This window comes from Podarcis erhardii (genome assembly GCF_964252035.2).
Source record: "Podarcis erhardii genome assembly, chromosome: 9".
Taxonomy (NCBI): Eukaryota; Metazoa; Chordata; class Lepidosauria; order Squamata; family Lacertidae; genus Podarcis; species Podarcis erhardii.
Window position 1 is genome coordinate 30087037 of NC_138512.1, and position 22977 is coordinate 30110013.

General features: G+C 39.2%; 1 protein-coding gene across 30 annotated transcripts in view; it reads right to left on the reverse strand.

Moving 5' to 3' along the window:
* TENM3 (teneurin transmembrane protein 3) overlaps positions 1-22977 on the reverse strand; it is a 1299256-nt gene that overhangs the window by 121984 nt on the left and 1154295 nt on the right. For all 30 annotated transcript variants that reach the window (XM_081875189.1, XM_081875187.1, XM_081875177.1 and 27 more), the window contains 2 exons: positions 21719-21956; positions 8750-8988 (listed from right to left, as the gene is read on the reverse strand). In XM_081875189.1, coding sequence (XP_081731315.1) covers positions 8750-8988; positions 21719-21956 — 477 coding nt within the window. The remainder of the gene's footprint in view (positions 1-8749; positions 8989-21718; positions 21957-22977) is intronic.

A 22977-nucleotide genomic window follows, 5' to 3' on the forward strand; every position in this document is an offset into this window, starting at 1 on the left:
TAGATTTTAAGTCACAAGTAAACAGGAAAGTAAGCAGGGAAAGGTGCTCAAAATGAAAGTGTAGAAAGTTAAAAACAAAACACAGAAAGACATAAGAGTTGAGCTAACAAAAAGAACTGTGCTAATGGCATGATAAAATCTGTAATGAATTAATGATGCTCCACAGACTTTATACTACTCTTAGCTCTCTAAGGAAACTTTCTACTTGTAAAATATCTAGATAATTATTCATCTCTCTTCTAGATGATCAGATAAGATAAGATGGTCAGCCTTTCCGGGGGTGAGGGGGGGGGAATCACTATATACATATATCTATGTTCCGTTAGGATTTTGGGGGTGGCTTGCTCAAAATTTAATTTGGTATTATCAAAAATGCAGTTTCAGTATGCCTTACTGCACCAACCCAGAAAATAAAACGCAGCAGTGTGATTTGCAAAACAACTTTGTGATAAACCCTTTAGTTGAAAATGAGCCTATTTCAAGGTGGAGATTGGTGATGATTGGTGAACTATTATACTTTAAATTCCTTGATATCTTATCATGTTGCTTTTATCCTTCTGACTGCCAATTATCTTGCTTTATCTCTTTTTGTACAGGCTGCTTGCCCCATTGAGTATTTTCTTTTCAGTGCTGCTGACAACAACAACATGCAACACTTGCAACACCAATCAAATATTAATAGTGTGCAGTGCTGAAATTGTAAATATTGTATTATGCTTTGAGCTTTGTATGAGGTGGAAGGCATTTCCATGATAGCTATGTCTCAAAATATTACTGGGGGTGATTGCCTATGACAGCAGAAAAACTATCTGGGATTGATCTCCCATTACTTAGGTCCACCAAACCCAAGAATACAGCATTTCTTAAAAAAAAGGTTACCTTCAGAATTCTTATTAAAACTGTATTTTTTAAAAATATATATATTATACCCTTTGCTTCTTTAAAAAGAGTTCTAGAGACACATTTTGTTCCAGCTGAGGCAGATGAAGGTGTCCTGTTGTGCAGCTGCAAATGCACCACGGCGTTTCTTCTTTCTGTGCTCCTTCCAGAGGTCATTTCTCCTCTGATCACTGCTATGGATGCACAACCTGACTGTCTGTCTTCAGGCACTGTGGTTGTCTTCAAAGGATTCCCACATGGCAGGATTGATGTTGCCAGGCTTCTCGTCACACTTGCAAACATCTTTGCAACACAGAGTTGGTCTGCCAAAGGCCTAGTGCCTGAAGCCAGCTCCTTGTAGAGCGTGTCCTTGGGGAGCCTGCCATCTTCTGTTCTGTGGACATGACCAAGCCAGTCCAGACGTCACTGAGATACGATTGTAAACATGCTGGGAATGTGGGCTTGGGACAAGCACATCTTTGTTTGAGATTCTGTTCTGCCGTGTGATGTCCAAAATCTTCCTGACAATGAGCATGTAGAAAGCGTTGGGGTGTAGCTTCTGACAGGTGTAACTTGCTCATGACTCACTTCCGTAAAGCAGTGTGCTCAACATGCAAGCCTGGTATATTTGGAGGCACCAAATTGGTTGCTTCTGGACTACACAAACAAGTCCAGGCAACCAGTAGTAGAATAAAAGCCGCAAAGGAGACAAGTGAAACACCCATCTAGTGGTGTACTCAGTGGTGAACTTAAAGACTGCCATCAATTTCTACCTAGGGTTGCAATATGTCTGGAATCTCCTGGACATACCTGGAATACTGTAGTCGGCAGCAGGATCCTGGCAGAAATCTGCAAAATCTGGACATATCGTTGATTGTTTTTCAAAAATGGCAAAACTAAAAAAGCTCAACAACTTTTGTGTCCAGTATTTCTATCACACTTTAAAAATCTGATATTTGGGGGTATTTTTGCCATAATTTTGCTGCCACTGTCCATAGTTTAGGTGAGTTTGTTGCACCCCCTTTGGGAGAATGAACTGAGATGCTGAAGCACCAGAAGTGATAAGGGATACAGGTGGCTTTAAAAGACTGGCATTGCCTTCCCTGTCCTTATTGTTTCCTGCATGACAGCCCACCCAACCTCTTGTACCCCCATAATTTAAAGTATGGGATTAAGCAGTTGCCATTTCTGGGACCAAGTAATAACCCCACAATCAGCAAAACAAATCTCATTTCTTATTTGCCTAATTCATGTTATAGCAGTCGCGGGGTGGGATGGGGAGATATGGTAATTTGGTTGGTTTGGTGCAACACTCAGTTTGACACAGCTAGCAAGTGCACTATAGTCAAGAAGGGAGTTAAATAGAGGCTACCTTAGTTACGGTAACTGATTTCTGACAGCTGACCAACAGGAAGTGTTATGGAAGCGGAATTACTCAGTTTGTTTGAACACATCTACTGCTGTCCAGGCATGATGCAATGGGTTAATGATAGCACCTTTTTATGCTCACTGCTGTTATCTTTTAGGTATGTGGATGAGTGGGCAAGCACAAAAAAGTCGTATTTGTGCTCATTGTTGATCTTGTTAAGTTGTTACATTTTTTGCCCTTTACCTCATTTGTCTTGCATTTTCATTTTTGGGGAAGAGAAATAACCCTTTGCAAACTATAAATCAAACAACTGAAAATAACATGCTGGCAGCCATCACCATAAGAAGTGTCAATGATACTCATTACAGCTGTATTTCTCATTGGCTTGCTGCCTGCAGTACATGGTCCTTGTGATTACTGTGTCATAGTAAAACACCCTTTGAATAAAGATTTAAATGTCACGATATTAAATGTACTGCAATACAAATTATGATTTTGCTATGATATGTTTCAGTTGTGTCACTCCTCAGATCAGCTCAAGATGGATGGGTTTACTCAAGGGTTCACAGAAGCAGTAGTAAGACATGGTCTCATGCACCAATGAGCTGCTTAATCTAATCAAGCAGGATTTATGATGCTGACATATATATACACATGTATATAAATGACAAAAAGCATTTTACATTGCTATTGCTATGTAAATATTTGTTTTAGTACAGGAAAAGGCTGCTTGGCATACATTTTCCTTTTGACCCTTGGTAATTCAGTAATAACTTTTGAAGTTAGATGTTAATAAAATGCAGATGCACCTGGAGACATGACAGCTGCTGGGAGGTTAGAACTGCAGAAAAGGCTGACAAATAGGTCAAGCTCCATTTTAGTCAAAACACTTCTGATGAATAAACCTACTTCATAGTCATAATAATGCCACATCAAAACATTATTTAACCCTTAGACATTATTTATAACATCTCAATTAGTAGTAACAAATTACAGTATTTATAATTATTGGAGCTGGTTTTTTACAGGGTACTTTTTTGTTCATACAGGTGGTCTGAACTGTCCCCAAATTGTCCCTTCCATTGAAAAAAGCTTAAGAGAAGAAACATAAATAAAATAGGGCTAGTAATCAAACACAGGATGACACCAACAGAAATGGAAAAGGACAAAAGAAAATGAAAATTGAACAGAAGCACAAAGGTAAATGCATTGACATAGGATTGTTTGCAGTGACACATCTGTCCTGCAGTCTTGTGTCCTTGAAAACACAATAAAGGCCTTTCCAAAACATAAAACCAAAATCCAGAATATGAAATAAGCAGCCAGTAATGTACTGAAAGCCACAAGTCTCCAGTAAATGTGTTGGTGATCACTTTTTAGTTTGGTACCGTGCCCAGAATCTGTTACAGTGGTACCTCCAGTTATGAAGTTAATCCGTTCCGGAGGTCTGTTCATAACAGGAAACCGCTCGTAACATGAGGCGCACTTTCTCTAATGGCACCTCCCACTGCTGCCGCACGACTTCCGCTCGCATCCCGGGGCAAATGTCGCAACAAGGGGCATCTACTTCTGGGTGAGTGGAGCACGTAACCCGTAGCATTCGTAGGGGGGACGGTATGTAACATAAGGTTCCACTGTGCTGTCAAAATTCTTTGTCAAGACTGATTAGCTTGAATATGCTAAGCTGATATCGCAATGCTGCGACCAGGATATTAAGCTGGGCAGGGAGCTGGGGCACATGAGTTAGTCATCCCTGCCCTAAAGTGTATGTTCACACACCCTGGTAAAAGGTAAAGGTAAAGGTGACCCTGCCCGTACGGGCCAGTCTTGACAGTCTCTAGGGTTGTGCACTCATCTCACTCTATAGGCCGGGAGCCAGCGCTGTCCGCAGACACTTCCGGGTCACGTGGCCAGCGTGACAAGCTGCATCTGGCAAGCCAGCGCAGCACATGGAACGCCGTTTACCTTCCCGCTGGTAAGCGGTCCCTATTTATCTACTTGCACTTAGGGGTGCTTTCGAACTGCTAGGTTGGCAGGCGCTGGGACCGAACGACGGGAGCACACCCCGCCGCGGGGATTCGAACCGCCGACCATGCGATCGGCAAGTCCTAGGCGCTGAGGTTTTACCCACAGCGCCACCCGCGACCCATCACACACCCCGAGAAGGGTCTAAAAATAGTAAAGTGGCTCATAATAAGATTTTCCCTCTCCCAATTTTTTCCTCAACCTGGGTTTTTTGTGCATTGAAGACGACATGCTCAGATCACAATTACTGGACATACTTGAGAAGATGTGGGGATTTTGCTTTTTATTTTGTTTTATTTTATTTTTGGCATTTCACAGCCCAACAGTTTTCTGTCTCCTGCAATATCAGCCCCTCATTACAACAACAGAGGAAAGATGGGGATTATGTCAAGGGTAAGGGATGAAGGGAACTGTTTCTCACTTAAACTGCAGAGCGTGTGGCATAGGATTATTTAAGTCTGAAGATTTCTTTGGAAAATATTGGTCTGCTAAAAAAATATTATTCAGTAGTATTTAAGTATGCTTCAAAGTATGTTATAGTTGCTTCCTTTAATTGCCTTTCACCTTTTCAATGAAGAAAATAGAAACATGTTCAACATTTTTAGGATACATTTTATTTGTTCTCATATATAAATTACACACCATTCCTAAGAGTTTAAACAACTTGTGTCCCCCCCCCCCCCGCAATCTTCCTTTCTGCTTTTCTATACATTCTGGAGATTAGATTTTTGCCTTTGCTCAAACTACTTTTTGGTTTCCCATTCACTTTCCTATGTTTTCTCTTGCTTTCCTCTTTGTTGTTCTCCTGTCTCCTTGTTGTGACCTCCTGGCTTTTTCCTCTCTCTCATGTTGCGTCCCTTTGTTTCCCCGTTTCCTTTCTCTGAATCACTGCATCACCAAAGGCTTTGTTGTCATAGTATTGGAAGAATGACAAGACACACCAGTCCCTCACTGCATACCCTTGTGCCAGCTAGCCAAAACAGCTGCATAGCTGAAAGGTTGGAGAGATGAGGCTCCACTTTAGGAAGCTAGGTTTCCTTCTGCACTATTGCAGGACAACAAAAAAAGTCCTTTAAAAATGCATTTCTTTCACTTGAACAATTAAATAAATACAGGGACTTGGAATCCATGCCAAATTATATTCTATATCTATGCTAGACGGCATGACTGTATCAGTTCTACTACAAAGCCCATTTATGAATCATCTGTGAGAAAGTGCTTTGTGTGCCTCAATCAGAATTTGTCCCATTTACGACAACACAATACAGAATTTTAATAGGTTTTCCAACCTTTCATTATCAATATATATTAGCACATTTTTCAGTGCAGGTTGCAACTTGTCTCAGTTGGGGTAATGGTTTTGTGTAACATTAGAAACAGCTACAGACTGGCTCTTCAAAAGTGACTTCCTACTACAGCTAATATTTCTACAGCCAATAATTTCTCTTCTCACTACTTTGTTTAAAGCACGTTGTTATGAAACAGGTAAATAAAATGGGAAACCATTTCAATTTCATATTAAGTAACTCATCGTGAATTATACTTGGATGGCCTATTAAGTGAGAATTTCATATTACATCTGAAGAGATGGGAAAGCTCCATATACAAGTGAATTTAATCCATTAACTGCTTTATGGACCCCAAAACCTTCAAAGTGTGTCCCTGAGTGCCAGGTTTTACATTTAGGTTGCTGAGTTAGCTGAAATATCAGTAATATCACCAGTACATAAAGAGCTCCCTGTTGAATACATAGAGAAGGCAATCCCTGTGAATTGTTTATTTCAGCAGGCAGATGAACTAGTTATTTGTGATGAAATGCAGCATAGCTATACCCATTCTCAACAGAATCAAATTATATAAAATGCTGTATGGCTCTCAGTTTGAGGAATTATATATATATATTTTTTTAAAAAAATTCTCAACGCCTAAGTAGGTATATGGCACAAGTACGGGTATTCTAATACATGCTTCAGCACATTAATATCTCAAATCATTTTTCATTTGTGTGGAAGCACTGCAAGTCATTGTAACTGTGTCATTCTCTATTTAGCATTTTATTTCCTGATATCACAAGTCATCATTCTTCATCGGTTCTGTCTCACTGGGCAACATCCATATTTGAATGGTGGCTTTGAATGTATCCTGGGGTTTGTTTTATCCTTTATGATGTCCTCCATTATATGGAATGATCCTTAAGTATTTTTCATGACAATTTTGTGTTTTGCAGCACATTTTAAATAGTGTACCATGCAAGAAAATGTAAAAAAATCACAACAAAACCAGTAGCTGCTTTCTACCAGCCATGAATGGGTCTGTTTTCAAATGATAACATCAACTTACAATAATATACCCCAGCTTGATCACTGAAATCATCTGCAGGAGCATCATTAGTTGCAAGGCTGAGTTGGCAAGCTCATTTGACAGCAACAAGAAACCAAGCGGCCCAGTCCTGCTTGAATACTCTACCAATAGAGATTCAGCAGGCACCTTCTGTTTCAACCTTGATGCACCTCCTGAAAATTCTACAAGGCTTATGCAGAAAATTCCATTATAGTTAGCTAATTTCAACATTTTATAGGGGTTTTTTATTGTATAGCTTCATCCTTCCTCCCAAAGCAGCCCAGGATGACAAACATGAAAAAACAATAAAAACAATACAAAGATTTAATGTTATTTAGATGCACCACCACTACTTTACAGACAATTTTTAATGGCGGGTTTAATGTACTCAGCCTTAAATTTGTCACTGAAAAGTTGCCTTTAGAAAGCAGCAGCAGTGCAAACAGATGAGCCAATGGGAGTTACAAGATGGTGCTATCCTATGAGGGCTCCTCTAGGGTACAAACATCCAAAATGGCACTTTCCCTTTCTTCAAGGATGAGCAAGAGTATCATAAAGGATGAGCAAGAGTATCATAAATGCAGGTAAAGGGCCATTAATGGGTTATCTGCCCACCAAGAGTCAACACTGTTTGCTTCAAAATTTAAGAAGTAGAAAAACAAGGTCAGTTATTATCAGCATTTATTATCAACACTATAGTTGTTGCAGCATTTATTATCAACACTATAGTTGACAACTTTTAGACCCCTTTAGGTTAAAGAAAACCATTCATTAAGTTAACACAAAATCTAAAATTAATGCCTTGGTAAGGATAAAAATACATTTGATTTAACAGAGTTAAATTTGTAAAAAGGGCTATTAATTGCATGTTTATATTTTCATATACTTAATATTTTGGGTTGCAATCCAGCCTACACATGATTAAAATCATCATATGCTTGACGTCAGTGATACTTAAATCTGCATAACTGCTCAGGAATGCAGGCTTAGCTGTTCTAAATGTTTCAAGACATGTATATATGTAATTTGCTTTGACACTTTGCAGGGGCAGGGAAAGTGGGAGTGGAGTGGGCTATAAATCTAAATAAAAACATAAACTGATTAATGTAACTACACCATCCACCATCTATGGACTATGCTGCTTAAACATGGCCAATATATTGATCACAGAAAATCACAATGTATGCATCAAAGAGGACAAAGAAAATCCAGTGAGGACTCAAATAGCAATATACAGCCGAAACTGCCAACATAATTCCTATAAAACTCCTTTGGCTTTCCCGGACAACAAGAAGACTTGCAATCTTCTCAAGGCAGCCATATTCCATCAGCAGGGAAGGTGAAAATCTTACATTACTCAGCGGCCTATTTTTTTGCATTATTCACCATGGCTTCTGATTCAACAGGGATCCACTTCAAAGATTTTATTCAGCACAATGCTGTGGCATGGACTGAAACTTAACTAGTTTGTTTCAACATAGAGTCTACCAACATTTTAATTTCATGAGTGGATTTAGCTTTGTATTAGTTTTTACAACTAAGTATGCATCATGGTTTTTTAAAAAACGTAAATAGTCCCATGGAAGCTTTAGAATACACACTGTCAATTGTTGAGTATTTTAGTAAAAGGAAATCATTATTCAGAACATAGAAACATAAAACAGTGAAATGCAAAATTATATATTATTAAATTGTAAATTTATCTGTTTCTCATTATGTACACGTATTTTCACATATGTAAAAATACTTAAGCTTCTTCTCAGAAACAGATTTTCCCCTCGCCCCCACATGAGTTTGCTCAATTCTTAAACGCGCTCCCCTTTTTAATAGAGAAATGATAGCTGAATTATGGCCTTATCCTTTCTAAAAAGGAAAGGTAGAGAATTTCTAAATTATAGTTCAGTTTTTTAAAATGACATTTCACTTGCCATTTTCAAGGGAAATGGTTACAAAACACAGGTATTTTCTATTCCATCTGAAGAACTTTTAATTAAATTGCTTTCATCGCCTCTATTGTTAACAGCACTTGTGGATAAAAAGACAGCTGTATATTATGCAGTTTGCCAGTGTCCATATATAACCAGAAACCAAGATACATAGATTTATAATGACAATAATCATAAAAAGCAAACTTACCTATAAAGTAAGATAGTAGTATTGCCAGTAGCACAGAGACCCCTACAGCACAGAGTGCTGTACATTTCCAGCTACAGTACTTTGAAGACTTTTTAAATTTAAAAGCACTTCTTGATAAGGTGTTCCTAGGTAGTGGCCGTGTCGGAGGTGAATAAACAGAGCCGGATGCCATTGTGTAACCCGGTGTCGCAGTACTGAACAGTGGTGTTGTCCCTGTTCCTGTTTTGAATAGGAAATGCCTGCAGAAAATAAGAAGTAAATACACATTAGTGTCTAGGATAGTTAATGGTACTTTTCTTCTTTCTCCATATTAGTTCATTTTGGGGGATAGAATCTTAACATTTATTCAGGTTTGAGCATTTTTATATACGATGGCCCTGACACAGAGATTCTGACTGGCAAAAGATGTAATCTTCTGGATGGGAAAGAGTTACTTTGATTCTGTCCTCTATTCCTATATTAGGGGACAGGTGCTGTTGACGCAGTCAGCGTGTCTCTCTTATTTACAGTGTGCAAGCTGGATGCAGATGGTAAACCTATAGAAATGTAATTGTGGCGCACAGATTACCCTTCTTGGATGTGGACACTGTGGTACCACAAACAGTGTTAAGCAAACCTATTGCTCAGAAAAAAAATATTAACGGCTTATTTCTGTTGGCTACCAGAACTTTTACAAGTCCAGAAATACACAGCGTATATTAAAACTCATATTTTAAGCAGCAAGATCCAAAGGCTCAGTGGAACATTTGTCCCTACACACTCAAGAGGAAATATTGTCTACTATAGAACAGCTCTCTCCCAATTTGTGATTCTTTGCTTATTCTCACATATTCCTTAGGTAACAGCCTAAACAACTTCTTGATGACAATGAGACCAAGAAATGCCATTTGCCCAACATTACCCTAATTTTGTACAGGGGTGGGTTGGGGAACGAAAAAATGTATTTGGGGTTTTTTTCTGGCTAAGGTAGTTGAGTTCTGGGTAAGGTACTTGAGTTAGGAGGAAAAAATGTTTTCAAATTATGTTTCTAGAGATGCATAAAGAGTATTATGTAGATATAGATATAGATATAGATATAGATATAGATATAGATATCAAGGTAAACATGACAGATTTCTTAATATTTTTATAGCATATATATATAAAGGACAATGTCAGCGAAGAAAATGAATAAATTGTCAACTCTGTCACATACTCATGATATGAATAAGATAGTCTATATTTAACTGTGATCTATGTGGATCTGGCTCAGTATCTCCTGGGGTTAATTACTGTATAAATATTGTTAGAGAGGAGCTTACTCATGGTACATGTCCTTTGAAAATAAAAAGATAAAAGGACTGCCTTCCACCCTTAGGGCTGCCATACGTCTGGATTTTCCTGGACATTACCAGGATTTAAAATGCGGAATTGACGTCTGTGGGGGATTCCGAAAGGTTTTTTTTGGCATTTTTGTAAATAAATTAAAAAAGCTCAACAACTTTTGGGGTGTCCTGGTTTTTACTTTGTGAAATATAGCAACTCTATCCAGCCTTCACAATTATCTGTTCAGAAACCAACCAACATCATCAACAAAAATGCCATTCCAAGGTATTGGTCTGTATCAAGACTACTGGATGGAGAGAGGAGGTTTAATCTGATGCAAAAAAAGCAAGCACCTGCATACCAACCAAACAACAAAAGAAGAAAGCTCCCATTACTCCCAATGATCCTGCAGCCACATTTTTCAGCATTGCAGGTATGTGGGGGGGAAATCAAATCCCCCTCTCTGGGTGGTGTCCCAATCTGATCAGATCCCCCTTCCATTTACTTTTAAGTAAAAAGACTGCATAGAGCCAGGGCTGTCCTAAGCATATGCGACACTGGGGTGCAAAGATCTGCCCGGTGCCCACCCCAGGTTGCCCAGTCCCAGGTGCGCAGGAGGGCAGAGCCACCCGCCCGCCTCAGTGTCTCACTGGCTCGGTCGCCCTGAACTTGCAGCGCTGCCACGGTGCTTCGACCAGCAGGTGGGCTTTTCCTCAGACTCAACTCTCGGGCCTCGAATTCTCGGCCTGGCGCCCCTGAGAGCCCGGTGCCCGGATGCCCCACACCCCTTGTGCCTATGGGTAAGATGGCCCTGCACAGATCTGTGAACAATAGCCCTTTATCAGAGGATTAAGGGTGGTTTACAATATGAAAACACAAAAATATATAACAATACTCCTCCCCACTCCACACACACACAAAGTTTAAAAGGCCATAGATTGTTTAATTAGCCAAAAGCCTGGGAAGAGAGGAATGTCTTTGCCAGGTGCCTAAAGATATGTTTTTAAAAAATCTTATTTCCTAATTTAGGCACTTTTGTGGTGCTTTTGGCTTCTTTGCTAAGGCAATCGATGAAGGGAGTTTTAAACCAGCTCCCACATAGAATACCATACATCTTCTGTTGTGTCCACACCAAGTACAAATGCACTGAGGCAGCATGTCAAACCACGGCTTTCCGGAATGGGTAGATACTACACTTTACAAGCGTCACACAGGTTTTCTACAAACTCCTACACAGTCACCCTTACCAAGCGGGAGTGTTATATTATGGGAAAGTCTGAGACAGCACACAGTATGGCATGGAGTTTTAGTCTTAAACTCCTTGCCATCCTTCTGCTAAAAATGTAAGTGCCTTTACAGAGTTGTCATTTGAAGATCAGCTAGGAAATTTCAGGGGAGGGTGCAAAAAAAAAAAAAAAAAAGACAAACAGAAACCACCTTAACAAACAGAAATCTGCAATTCAAAATGTGTGCTATAATCCCTATTTGGATCTAAATTTTGAAAGAGAGAAACTGCCATAAAACTTCGTTACTCATACTTAGGTAGCATGTTAATTGTGAATATCATATTGGTAATATTGTTTGTATGCAGCAAATTAATCTAGCAGCATTTTGAAAAGCTTATCTATTTAATGCCGCTACAAATATTAGCAACTAAACAAAATTATGAATCAAGAACTTGTAATTACTTTATACATGTAAACAATTATTCAATTACCTTTTTAAAGAGTTTTTTTGTCTCAAGATATCATATTTGATGAAATAAACAAAATCTGATTTATTTAGAAAAACAGAATACTTTTATGATGATGACTTTGCTGTGGTGTGAGCTTTCTGATATTAACAATAATCAAGTTTGAAATCTTTAAAGAATCGCATAACAGAAAGCTGGCTTATGGCCATGTTTGGATGTCAGTTTAGTGTGCCATGAGCAAGACTGTGAGTCTTGAGCTCATGCAGTCTCCCATTCCTTCTTCTGGTGCGGTTGTGAAAAATCCAAATGTTTTTGCTACTTGGTTTCAAGCTTTCTTGTTTAGCTTCTGTTTCTGCAACTTGGTTTCAAGTTGGTTTGCTTGTACAAACTACAGTCAACGTTAACTACAATTTGTCTATTTGGACATAATGACAAGCTGCAGTTAATCAAAACCAGAAGTGAATGCTTCAAACTCCTCACAGGCATGCTGTGGGAGAAAAAGGGAGAGCACATGAGCCCAAGGCTTGCCTAGATTTGCTCATATAATACTAAAGCATCGTATAGCACAGGGGTGTGGCCCTTTAAGCCTCTCCACCTGGCCTTCAGGATTCTCCCCAGGCCAAATATCCTCTCCACAAGCCATGCCTCCTCACTGCCCTGCTTTACATGCTTCCTTAGGGAAACCCAGCCAGATGGGATGGATATAATAATAATAATAATAATAATAATAATAATAATAATAATAATAATTTGGCCTTACTGGAATTTGTTGTTGAGCTCTTGATAATGCCTTTCAGTTTGGCTAAATGGAAGTTAAAGACGGATGTGTCAGTTTGTGGAGAAACTACCGTAGTTTATTTGTATAAAGGTAACATTTACACTCATTGCCCCACCTACTTTTGCCTCTGGCCCCTTCAATTACTGGCATGTGGTCCTTAGGCTGAAAAGGCATACCCTCCAAAATTGTCACAGGACTCAAGGCTCTACTTCTAGAATGACATATTTCCCCTTTTCATAAATCTTGCTGGTACACACACACACACACACACACACACACACACACACAAATGCTAGAGTAGTTTAATTACACACACAGCATTATGCGTTCTGTGTCTGTCTCTTTGAAAGCACAAAATCGAGAAAATTCACTACAAGCTTCTTAGTAGAGAACCAGAATGGAAAAACAAGTTATTGAGTTTTTTAAAAAAATGAACAGAATGAGAGAGTACAGAAGTAGGATAGTAAAATCAAATTAGCTGGAAACAACATCTTCTAAAGAACCAGGAACAGCTTGTAAATCCAGCCAAAGGCAGTATAACTCAGACCACCAACTGGAAACCTTACAAAATAAATATCACCCACATTAAATGAAAGCCACTTATCCATCAGTGCGAGGATAAGTTAGAAACCATTTCTTACACGATACGTTTGTGCTAAAAGTAGCCAAAAACAGAAATGTATTTTATGTATTGTGAAAAAGCCGCTGAAATCCTTACCCAGAAAATTCATTAAAAGAGAGATTTCAAAACACTATCTGATGCCGACTCTGAATTTCAGTGTAATATCCAAGTGTATCCAAGTTTCCCTTTACAACTTTATATAGCTTTCTGGACAAATGTAGTCAGAAAACCTTCTAGCCACTATTTGTTTTCTTTAAAATGTGAGAAAGTCAACCCCTAACAAGAAGGCTGGTGTTTCAGCTTAGCACAGGAGTAGCTTTCTGTTGGTCCACTGTCAGAATCTAGTCAGTCAGCTAGGTCCATTTAGCCCCAGTCATTCTTGCCAGGCACTGGTAAGTGAAAAGGTAAATCACAGACTTTTTACCTAGGGAACCCAATCCCCAAGTGATTTGCTCAGAAAGTGGTATGATAATTGTGCCCACTTTGTGAATTGGCACTGCCCCTTACAGCTCTAGAGACTTCTGTAATACAGTCATACCTTGGTTGTCGAACGCCCTGGAACTCGGAGGTTTTGGCTCCCAAACGCCACAACCCCGGAAGAGATTGTTCTGGTTTGCGAACGTTCTTTTGGAACCTGAACATCTGACGGGGCTTCCACAGCTTCTGATTGGCTACAGGAGTGATCTGGTTTTCGAACGTTTTGGAAGTCGAACGGATTTCCGGAAAGGATTCTGTTCGACTTCGAAGGTACGACTGTATTAGAAAAGAACCTTTCTTTCTTTCTTTCTTAAAAGGGAGCTTTTTGGAACAGATGTGGAGCCTCACATACTGATTTTGGCCAGCACAGCACAACTTTCCAAATGAAGCAATTGGGTAGTCATGCTACTCAAGTCAAAAAGTAGCACACAAGGCACCAACAGGAATCTTCCCAATTCCAATGTGAAAAGAGAGGACAGAATTCCTGTTATCATGATGCCCATGGTTAGCCTTCACTTTGGTCCACAACCGTCTTGGCATCATTAACACCTTCAGTAGAGTCTCTTCAGGAAAAAGACTGCAAAGTTTTGACCTGTCTTCAAGGAGTGTCATAACTCCACTGGCTCTTCCTGCTATATTTTGAAGCTTGGTGGGGCATCATTGGTGGGGCAGGGCAGGGCATTGGCGAAGTTGACATGTGTGCACTGGTGGAACCAATATAGCCCACACCACTTGACTTATCCAACAACACTGCTGCCAGGAGACTGGTGATGTGACAGTGACCTCCCTCTTATTTCTAGATGGCAGGACCTCGTCTGCTGGGGATGATGACAATGTCACCAAGATTGCTCTTGAATCCATGCAGCTGGAGTAGGCATATGAAGAAATATAGCTCTACAGACTTTTGTCTCATCACGTCTCCCCTTTTGTTGGACCCAAGCAGATGTTTCTGCGTCAAGCAGATTATGGAACAAACTAAAATCACTACTGTAAAAGAGAGAAGCAGGACCTTATCAGAAGTAACTCTCAGGTTACAGAATGGGCTATCGGATAAGGTTTGCATTAGAAAAATATACCTATTTTTGATTAGGTAAGAAATGCTTTGCAATACTTCTTATAAACATTGGCATAAGGTAACTCAAGTGATCAGGATGAATGGCAAGGCATAGCTTTTATGCCAATATTTTGGAATTTCAATTTTGGTATTAAATTACAGTATTTATTCTGTAGATTAGATTTGCTATTATTTGGCATATTACCTTTGTCAACATTTTCTGGATTTTGAGATTCAATTGCTAATTTATTTGTGTAAGCTGTTTCAAACAATGGAAGGTGAGGGGTAGAATTATTATTTTTTTGTTTTGGACTCTAGAACAAGTGTCTGGAAGCTAAGGATGCTTATGGTAAAGTATGTAATTAAATGCATAGTTAAATAAAAAAAGGTAAAGGTACCCCTGCCCGTACGGGCCAGTCTTGACAGACTCTAGGGTTGTGCGCTCATCTCACTCTATAGGCCGGGAGCCAGTGCTGTCCGCAGACACTTCCGGATCACGTGGCCAGCGTGACAAAGCTGCATCTGGCGAGCCAGCGCAGCACACGGAATGCCGTTTACCTTCCCGCTGGTAAGCGGTCCCTATTTATCTACTTGCACCCGGGGGTGCTTTCGAACTGCTAGGTTGGCAGGCGCTGGGACCGAACGATGGGAGCACACCCCGTCACGGGGATTCGAACCGCCGACCATGCGATCGGCAGGTCCTAGGCGCTGAGGTTTTACCCACAGCGCCACCCGCGTCCCTTACATAGTTAAATATTTATATACAATTTTTGGCATGGATTCCCACCCCACCCCCCTGTCAGAGGATGGAGACAGGACAAAACGAATTTATGAATGAACACTTGTGAAATTGATACGGACTAGAAACTGACCGATCTATTCTTCCCTACTGGATATGTCAATTAGAGACTAGTGCAGACACTACATCAAGAACAAAAAGGCAGCCTGTGCTTTAAATGTAATATATGTTTTATTTCACAGGCAAGTGCTGCATGTATACAATTAAAAATATGGAGAATATGTGTAACCATAACAATCTTGTGAGAACCATGCAAGTGTAGCCCTTAAGAGGTCTTGTAGTCTCTCATTTTAAACCCTTTTGACCTCACCCAAACTGGTATATAAATAATGGAATGGCACTGAAAATCTAGTCACTAGAGAATATTTGCAGCGGAAAAATATCACAGCAGTTTGACTATATTTTTGAAAGAAGAAAATCAGTGCTGACTGAACATTTCTGATTTTAATGAACAATGAAGCAATGTCCTTGACAATGAATTACTGACATACCTACACACACTTCATATCAAACTAATATGAGAAAATGAAAGCTAACGCATAAAATTCCATTGCTTTTCAGTGTCAAAAAGCATCATCAGGTTGTATATGAACAGAAATGGAACAAAGTAGACCTGACGCATCACAATCTCAGGATTTGTACAGAATCTTTAAATTCACGGAAAAGGGTGTTTCAGTTCTGCAGTTTATCCTGCCCAGTATGTTGCCCATATACAATGTTGAATGTAGGGGGGGCATAAAAAAAAACAAAACTGAACAGGTGGGATAAGCAAGCCATGGCTTCCTTCCTTCATGCTGAGTAAGTGTATTCAAAGGAGTAAGTGGATTTCAAAGATATAACTTGGCAATCCAAGGTATAACATTGATATGTATAAATGCAAGGCTTGTTCTATTTTTGCAAGTATGATAGGTGTCAGAATCTCTGCGCTCTGGATTTCATTAGTGAGGGTGCTGACTAGAAGTGAGTGCTATGCATTAAAAATCATGGGAAATGCTAGTACGTGGTAAGAGATTCTCACTTTTGCTATATCTGTGTGCAAATATAAATAAGTAACTAAATAAACGTCAATCCAAGACCAAAAGATTTTCCACCATGCAAAGGTAATTAAAGTAAAGACCCAGAGAATATATAGGACCAATATATATATATATATTTAAAAAAGTTGTTGTTGTTTTAGCCATGTCCACAGACGTGGCTGCTTTCACTTAAGGGATGCAACTTCAATGTCATCTCCCAAAATCCAAAAGCAAGTAACATTATTGTATTTACAGGTAGGTATAAATAACAACAACAACATAAACAGTACATATTTATCACTATACAATACGTCATTTTATTTTATAACATGTAAGTCCTATACCCGGCTGACTTACCTTACATTTATATATATTTTTGAAATATAGGTTTATTCAGATTTTCAGCAAACAAATAATGCAGGTAGCTAAACGACATACAAAAGCCCACAAAGAGCAACTCTTTAAAACGCAAGTGAAAAATGCATGATATGAAAACATGAGAACAACAAAAACATAATAATTCTAGCTGTGATGCTGTGAATTAGTGAGGCTGATAAGCTACATTGTCAACCTGACAGTATGTTGTATTCTAAAATCTATTATGTAACTGATGGGTTATTATCTCTGGACAAGTTTCACACCAGGAGGCGATCCCTGCTAGCATAATTTCAAAAGCAAAAGCTTATAAACAAGATAAATTTCACTGCTCTGTTACCTCTATCAGTATCAAACTTCACTTCATCTGCCAGGTACCTGCAACTTGAGGTTCCCATAACAAATATATAAAAAACAAATGCATATATGTCTATTAAATATCAATTATAAAGGTGAATCAGCATTGTGAGATAATTGAGTTAGAGGGAACAAGAGCATACATTAATTTGTGTGATAAATATGCTTATGTGGTGGATTTTTTAAAAAATTACTTACTGTGCAATCCCATATATGCCCAGTCAAAAGTTGTCCAATGAACTACAGGGGTGCAATCTGAATATACTGGGTTTTTGTTTTGTTATTTTCCCCTCTGGTTTATTACAATTATTATTTTTGCATACTTGATATATATAATACTTTTAGCTATCTGTCTTTATTTTTATTTCACTGGAAAGCTCATGAGGATACTAGAACAAGATGAATAACAGGATTTATTTCTAAATGGCTAATTATTTATGAAGGGGCAATACCCATTTCACAGGGAAAAAACATCATGACAGGCTGTGCATCAGACATGCAACATAATCGTGGATAAATGTTCCTGGACCTAGATCAAACTGTTTGTGTTTTAACCTCATCATCAACAGAAGCAACCAGTGATGCATTTAAAGCTAAAATTAACTTCTCTCTGTACACCACATCTAGGAAACAGGAACTCGACCAAACTGGGTCACTGCTAGCTATGATTTACTACTGACAAACTAATGGAAAAACACAGCATATGAAATGATTGTGAATGTGACAGAGCTGAGCTCTTTCTTTCCTGATGAAGCACATTAAACTATCTGCTATTAAACGTTTATGCACCCTACTCCTACCAATATATTCTACTCCTGTGGAGCATAAGGCCTTCAGGTAAATGGATTCGATCCCTCCCATAAAAGATTAATACCTGTTTTCACAGAGGCTTAATCAATATTAAAGGCTGTCGTTCCATTGGAAATCACACCAATAAAAGCACCTAATTGTCTACTAGCACAAATGCTTCATCAAGCTTGAATGCATTCTAAACTTTTCACGCCCCTTGGTCAGCTTTGCTGATGACTTAAGAAATTGTATAGAAAAGCAAACGTTTTTGATCAAATTCTACCTTCTTACATTAGTACAGTAGATTATTCAAATGTGCCTCCAATTCTGTCTATATAATGAAATTAACAGATAATTAAATACAATGCCATGTTTTTAACTGTTTCGTTAAAGCAGAATTCTGATGAAAAAATTATGCAACATTAGTAAACTACACTATAATCTGTCTCTCCCATCCTACGACATGCTACCACGCTAAATACAATACAGTGGTACCTTGGTTCAAGAACAGCTCTGTTAACGAATTATTCGGTATATGAACTCCGCAAAACCGGAAGTTGTGTTCCGGTTAGTGAACTTTACATCGGTCTATAAATGGAAGTCGAATGGTGGAAGGGCAGCAGCGGCGGGAGGCCTCATTAGGAAAAGAGCACTTCGGCTTAAGAACGGCTTTGGTTTAAGAACAGAACGGATTAAGTTTGTAAACTAAAAGTTGGATAGTTATTTACCTCCTTGACATCTGATGGGTGGGCATTCCACAGGGAGGGTGCCTCTGCTGAGAAGGCCCTTTGCCTGGTTCCTTGCAGTGAGGGAACCTCCAGAAGGCCCTCGGAGCTGGACCTCAGTGTTGGGGCTGAATGATGGTGAGATGCTCCTTTAGCTTTACAGGGCCATGGCCATTTAGGGCTTTAAAGGCAGCCACAACACTTTGAATTGGGCTCAGAAACATACTGGGAGCCAATATAGGTCTTTCAGGATCGGTGTTATATGGTCCTGGTGGCCGTTCCCAGTCACCCGTCTAGCTGCTGCATTCTGGAGTAGTTGTAGTTTCTGAGTCACCTTCAAAGGTAGTCCCACGTAGAGCGCATTGCAGTAATCCAAGTGGGACCAGAGCATGTATCACTCTGGTAAGACAATGTATGGGCAGGTAGGGTCTCAGCTGGTGAACCTGGTAGACAGCTGCCCTGGACACAGAATTGACTTGTGCTTCCATGGATAGCTGTGAGTCCAAAATGACTCCCAGGCTGCACACCTAGTCCTTTAGGGGAGAACAAAGCTTCTAATTGCCTCTTTGTGATCATGACAAAGGTGAAGGAAGACGGAGCACATAAGCATAAGATACCCTACAGCTCATTTTCATCACAATAAGCTGTGGTTTATTGTGAAGTACAAACTAGCTCTTTAAATGTTCCTTATAAGTTATGAATGCCTTGTATGCCAAGATCCTTGTTTGCAGGATGAGCACATAAGAGAGGGCCTTTTATCTAGTGGCACTCAAGGTTTTGGAGTTGGCTACTCCAAAAATAACTATCCTATCTGTTTTCAGGCACCAGGTCCTGCTGTTTAATGAAGCTTGTTACCTTGGTAATGGCTAAACATTTGGTAGTTTTATTCTTGTGCTGTTGTTTCATCTTAAATGAAACAATTAAAAAACTAGAGAAAGGTATCAAAGCTTAATAAATAAATTCACCTCAGGACAGGTTTTTAATATATCTCTTATCAAGTAACTACAAATAAGCTATGTTGTTAACAGCAAGGAGATACTGTTTTTCATCAGAATGTTATGTGTAGTCCAGAACGTCACATAAAAGGTTTAAATGACTAAAATGACTTCAGTTTCACCATCCCTGTCTTTCTGTAGCCTGATTCTCCACAGTAAATCTGTGTCTGGAATGTATCAACTTCAGACTGCAAATCGATGCCTATGGGACCAAACAGTCCTCCAAACAAAAACAAGCAAACAAATAAATCATTTCATATAGAACACTAAATGTCAGGGAGAAGGGTTTAGCTGCATTAGTTTCTATATTTGTATGTGTTCAGGCATGTGAGACCGCACCTACAACCTGAAGTGGTACAGCCCCAAAGTTTACCACTTCAGTGAGAACTAGGCCTACTGGCTGATCTCACATAAAGAGAGTGGGAATGGATATCTAGAGGAGTAATGAGCAGTGGCAATAATAATCTTAATACTAAAACTTGGAAGATAGTTTTGTGGCTTCGGTAAGCAATCAGAAAGTTGAAAAAGGAGGGATGGCAGGAATAAATTATTATTCTCTAAAAGAGTGGAGCTACTAACATGAGTTTGACCAAACTGCGGGAGGCAGTGGAAGACAGGAGTGCCTGGCGTGCTCTGGTCCATGGGGTCACGAAGAGTCGGACACGACTAAACAACAACAAAAGAGTGGAATGACTTTTATCATCACCACTTGTTCAGACTGCTTTTTAAGGGAAAGCGACAGTTTCTCTTCTCTACTGAATTTAGACAGTTATTAAGTAAGGATGGGAATCCCTGCTCCACATCCCTTCACCATTTGTCCTTTTAATCAGTAACAACACAGCTTCATATCCTATACATATTGACAAATACTAGTTGCAGCAAGATACTGCTGTAAATGGGGGTGAGGGAGAAAAACAGCTTTATAAAACAACCACCTGGAAAGACAGTTCCAAAACAAACATGATACGTTGTGCAGAATAATCTCCATCGTTCTATACCCTTTCACATCTTTAATTTACCCTTAGACACAAAATATTTCACATGCCTAAGTAAAGTGAGAGTGACATCCCGGGCCTTAAGGCAGGGAAAGTTTCTCCACTTTCCCCCATCCAGTAGGGATGATGACAGCAAGTGCACATTTTCAGAGCTCCATGTGGCAGGGAGTACAAGGAAGGAGGTAGTTGACCCTCATCTTCAGAACTGCATGGGGAGGATGTTAGAGCACCCACTACTATTTCTCTCCATTTTTCAACACAGAGTCCTAGTTTCCTGAAACCATGTACAGCTGAATAGGCATCACCAAGAAAGCTCTTACTTATCAGTGCTTTGGGACATCCTCACACAAGCAAAACTGATGAGTTACAAAAACATTCCTAACAGGGGTCAAAACACAAATGGCATTCCACTAATGTTACAACTGCTGCTCATCTAAATGAGCTGAAAAGACAGACTTCACACTCTGGATCTGTTAATGTGGTAATCATAGGTCTAAGCCTAAATGGAGACATTTGTAACTTTAACTGGTTATTATGGAAGAATGAAAGGTCACATAAGTACAGGCTGCATTTAAATACAACCCTAAGGCTAAGATCAAGTAATCACAATATACAAAAGAGTGAAACTTGCTTCAGAAGTGGACAAGCTTCTCTGGTTGCACTGTGATCACATGTCTGCTAACTCCTATAAACAATTCTTTGTGATAACTAATACAGCAGCACTAATAATGAACATTAAGGAGAAATTGCTTGCTTCTAGATAATAACATGTCTGAAGTGCAGCTTCTATACATGTTCTAAGTCAAAACACTGCAAGGGAATAATTACAACGTGAGCTTTGGGACAAGGTGGCAGTACCAATATTGGCTGTACTGGGTTTAAATTCCACAGATTACACCTCTTGCTGGCAGAATTAAGGGATGCATCAATCTTAGGCTTCTTAAATATTCTGAGCAAAACTGAAGTCTTACAAGTTCCTAAAGGATTACCTGCTTTCCAGTGGCACATTACTGCCAAGGACCCAGCTGTCCTGCAGCTGGACCGACTCGGGTGTGGTTTGCAGCTCGGCGGGCAAAGCAGCCGGCGGGGCCGGACTCTGGTTCCTCCTATTTGTCAGTGAGTTTCTGTTAAGGGAGGTGATAGATGGGTGATGCTGTGTTGAATGCTGCTTGTGAGAAGGTGGCAAAGGTTGCAGGGTCGACTGGCCTTGGTTATTTGGAGGTTGCTCTGAGAAGAAAGAAAATTAAAGTTTGTTATATACATCATCCTCACCTTTACTAGATCTAAAGCAGAAACTGAAATGAAAGACCTTAATCCAATATATTTGCATGTTAGTCTATTGATTGTCTTCAATGACATTTTTCAAGTGTCAGTTTACCCTTGATAGACTAAGATCTAATTAATATACAATAGATGGTGTGGCTGCTTTTGGTTTTAATTTGTTTCAGGTTGTGTTTTCTTTCTTTTCTTTTTTTAAACTGGTTTATTAACACCTACAGAAAATAACAGTTGACAGTGCCCTAACATGCCTTTAGAATTCAGGTTTTTTTAAACAAACAAACCCTGAAATTAAATGGGTAATTTAAATAGAATACAAAGGTTTTTGAAATGCATGTAATCCCTATAATTATTTAATGGATTTTTTAAAGCTTTATTTAACTGCAATAAATTATGGCAAGCTAGTTACTAAACAGCAGTAGACTAGTCTAGTTTAGAGCATTTCAAATAAGGCAGATCTGCACTATGATCTGCTAATAGATGCTAAGTATTCTTTAGCAGAAGGTCACTCTGTGAAGCAGATGTTGCTTCATGGATATTTAACAGCCTGAATCACATCTGATTACAACGTCAGAAGACTCATATACTTAATGACCGTTACATCCATTAGAACACACAGAGAACAGATTTTCCAATTTCACACTATGTGGTATAACTATGTTTTAGAGCAAGTCACAGGTGATCAGAGAAACTTGCCATCACAACAGTATATATATGTCATGGTTCCTAAGAAAGTGTATACCTATTGTTTTTAAAGCAATAATGCCAATATTGCTTCTTTCAGCATGCTTTATATCATCCGTGGTTAATAAGGCGTGCTTTCCCACCTTCTGTACATCATAGAACAAATGGTAGACACTACAGATCCAGTTCCTAGCACATGTTTCTGAAGCTATACAAAGAATGTACATGGGTCAGTTTCATCCTTTTGATTTCAGTGGTAGTAGCTCGACTTGCATCTAATTACTTC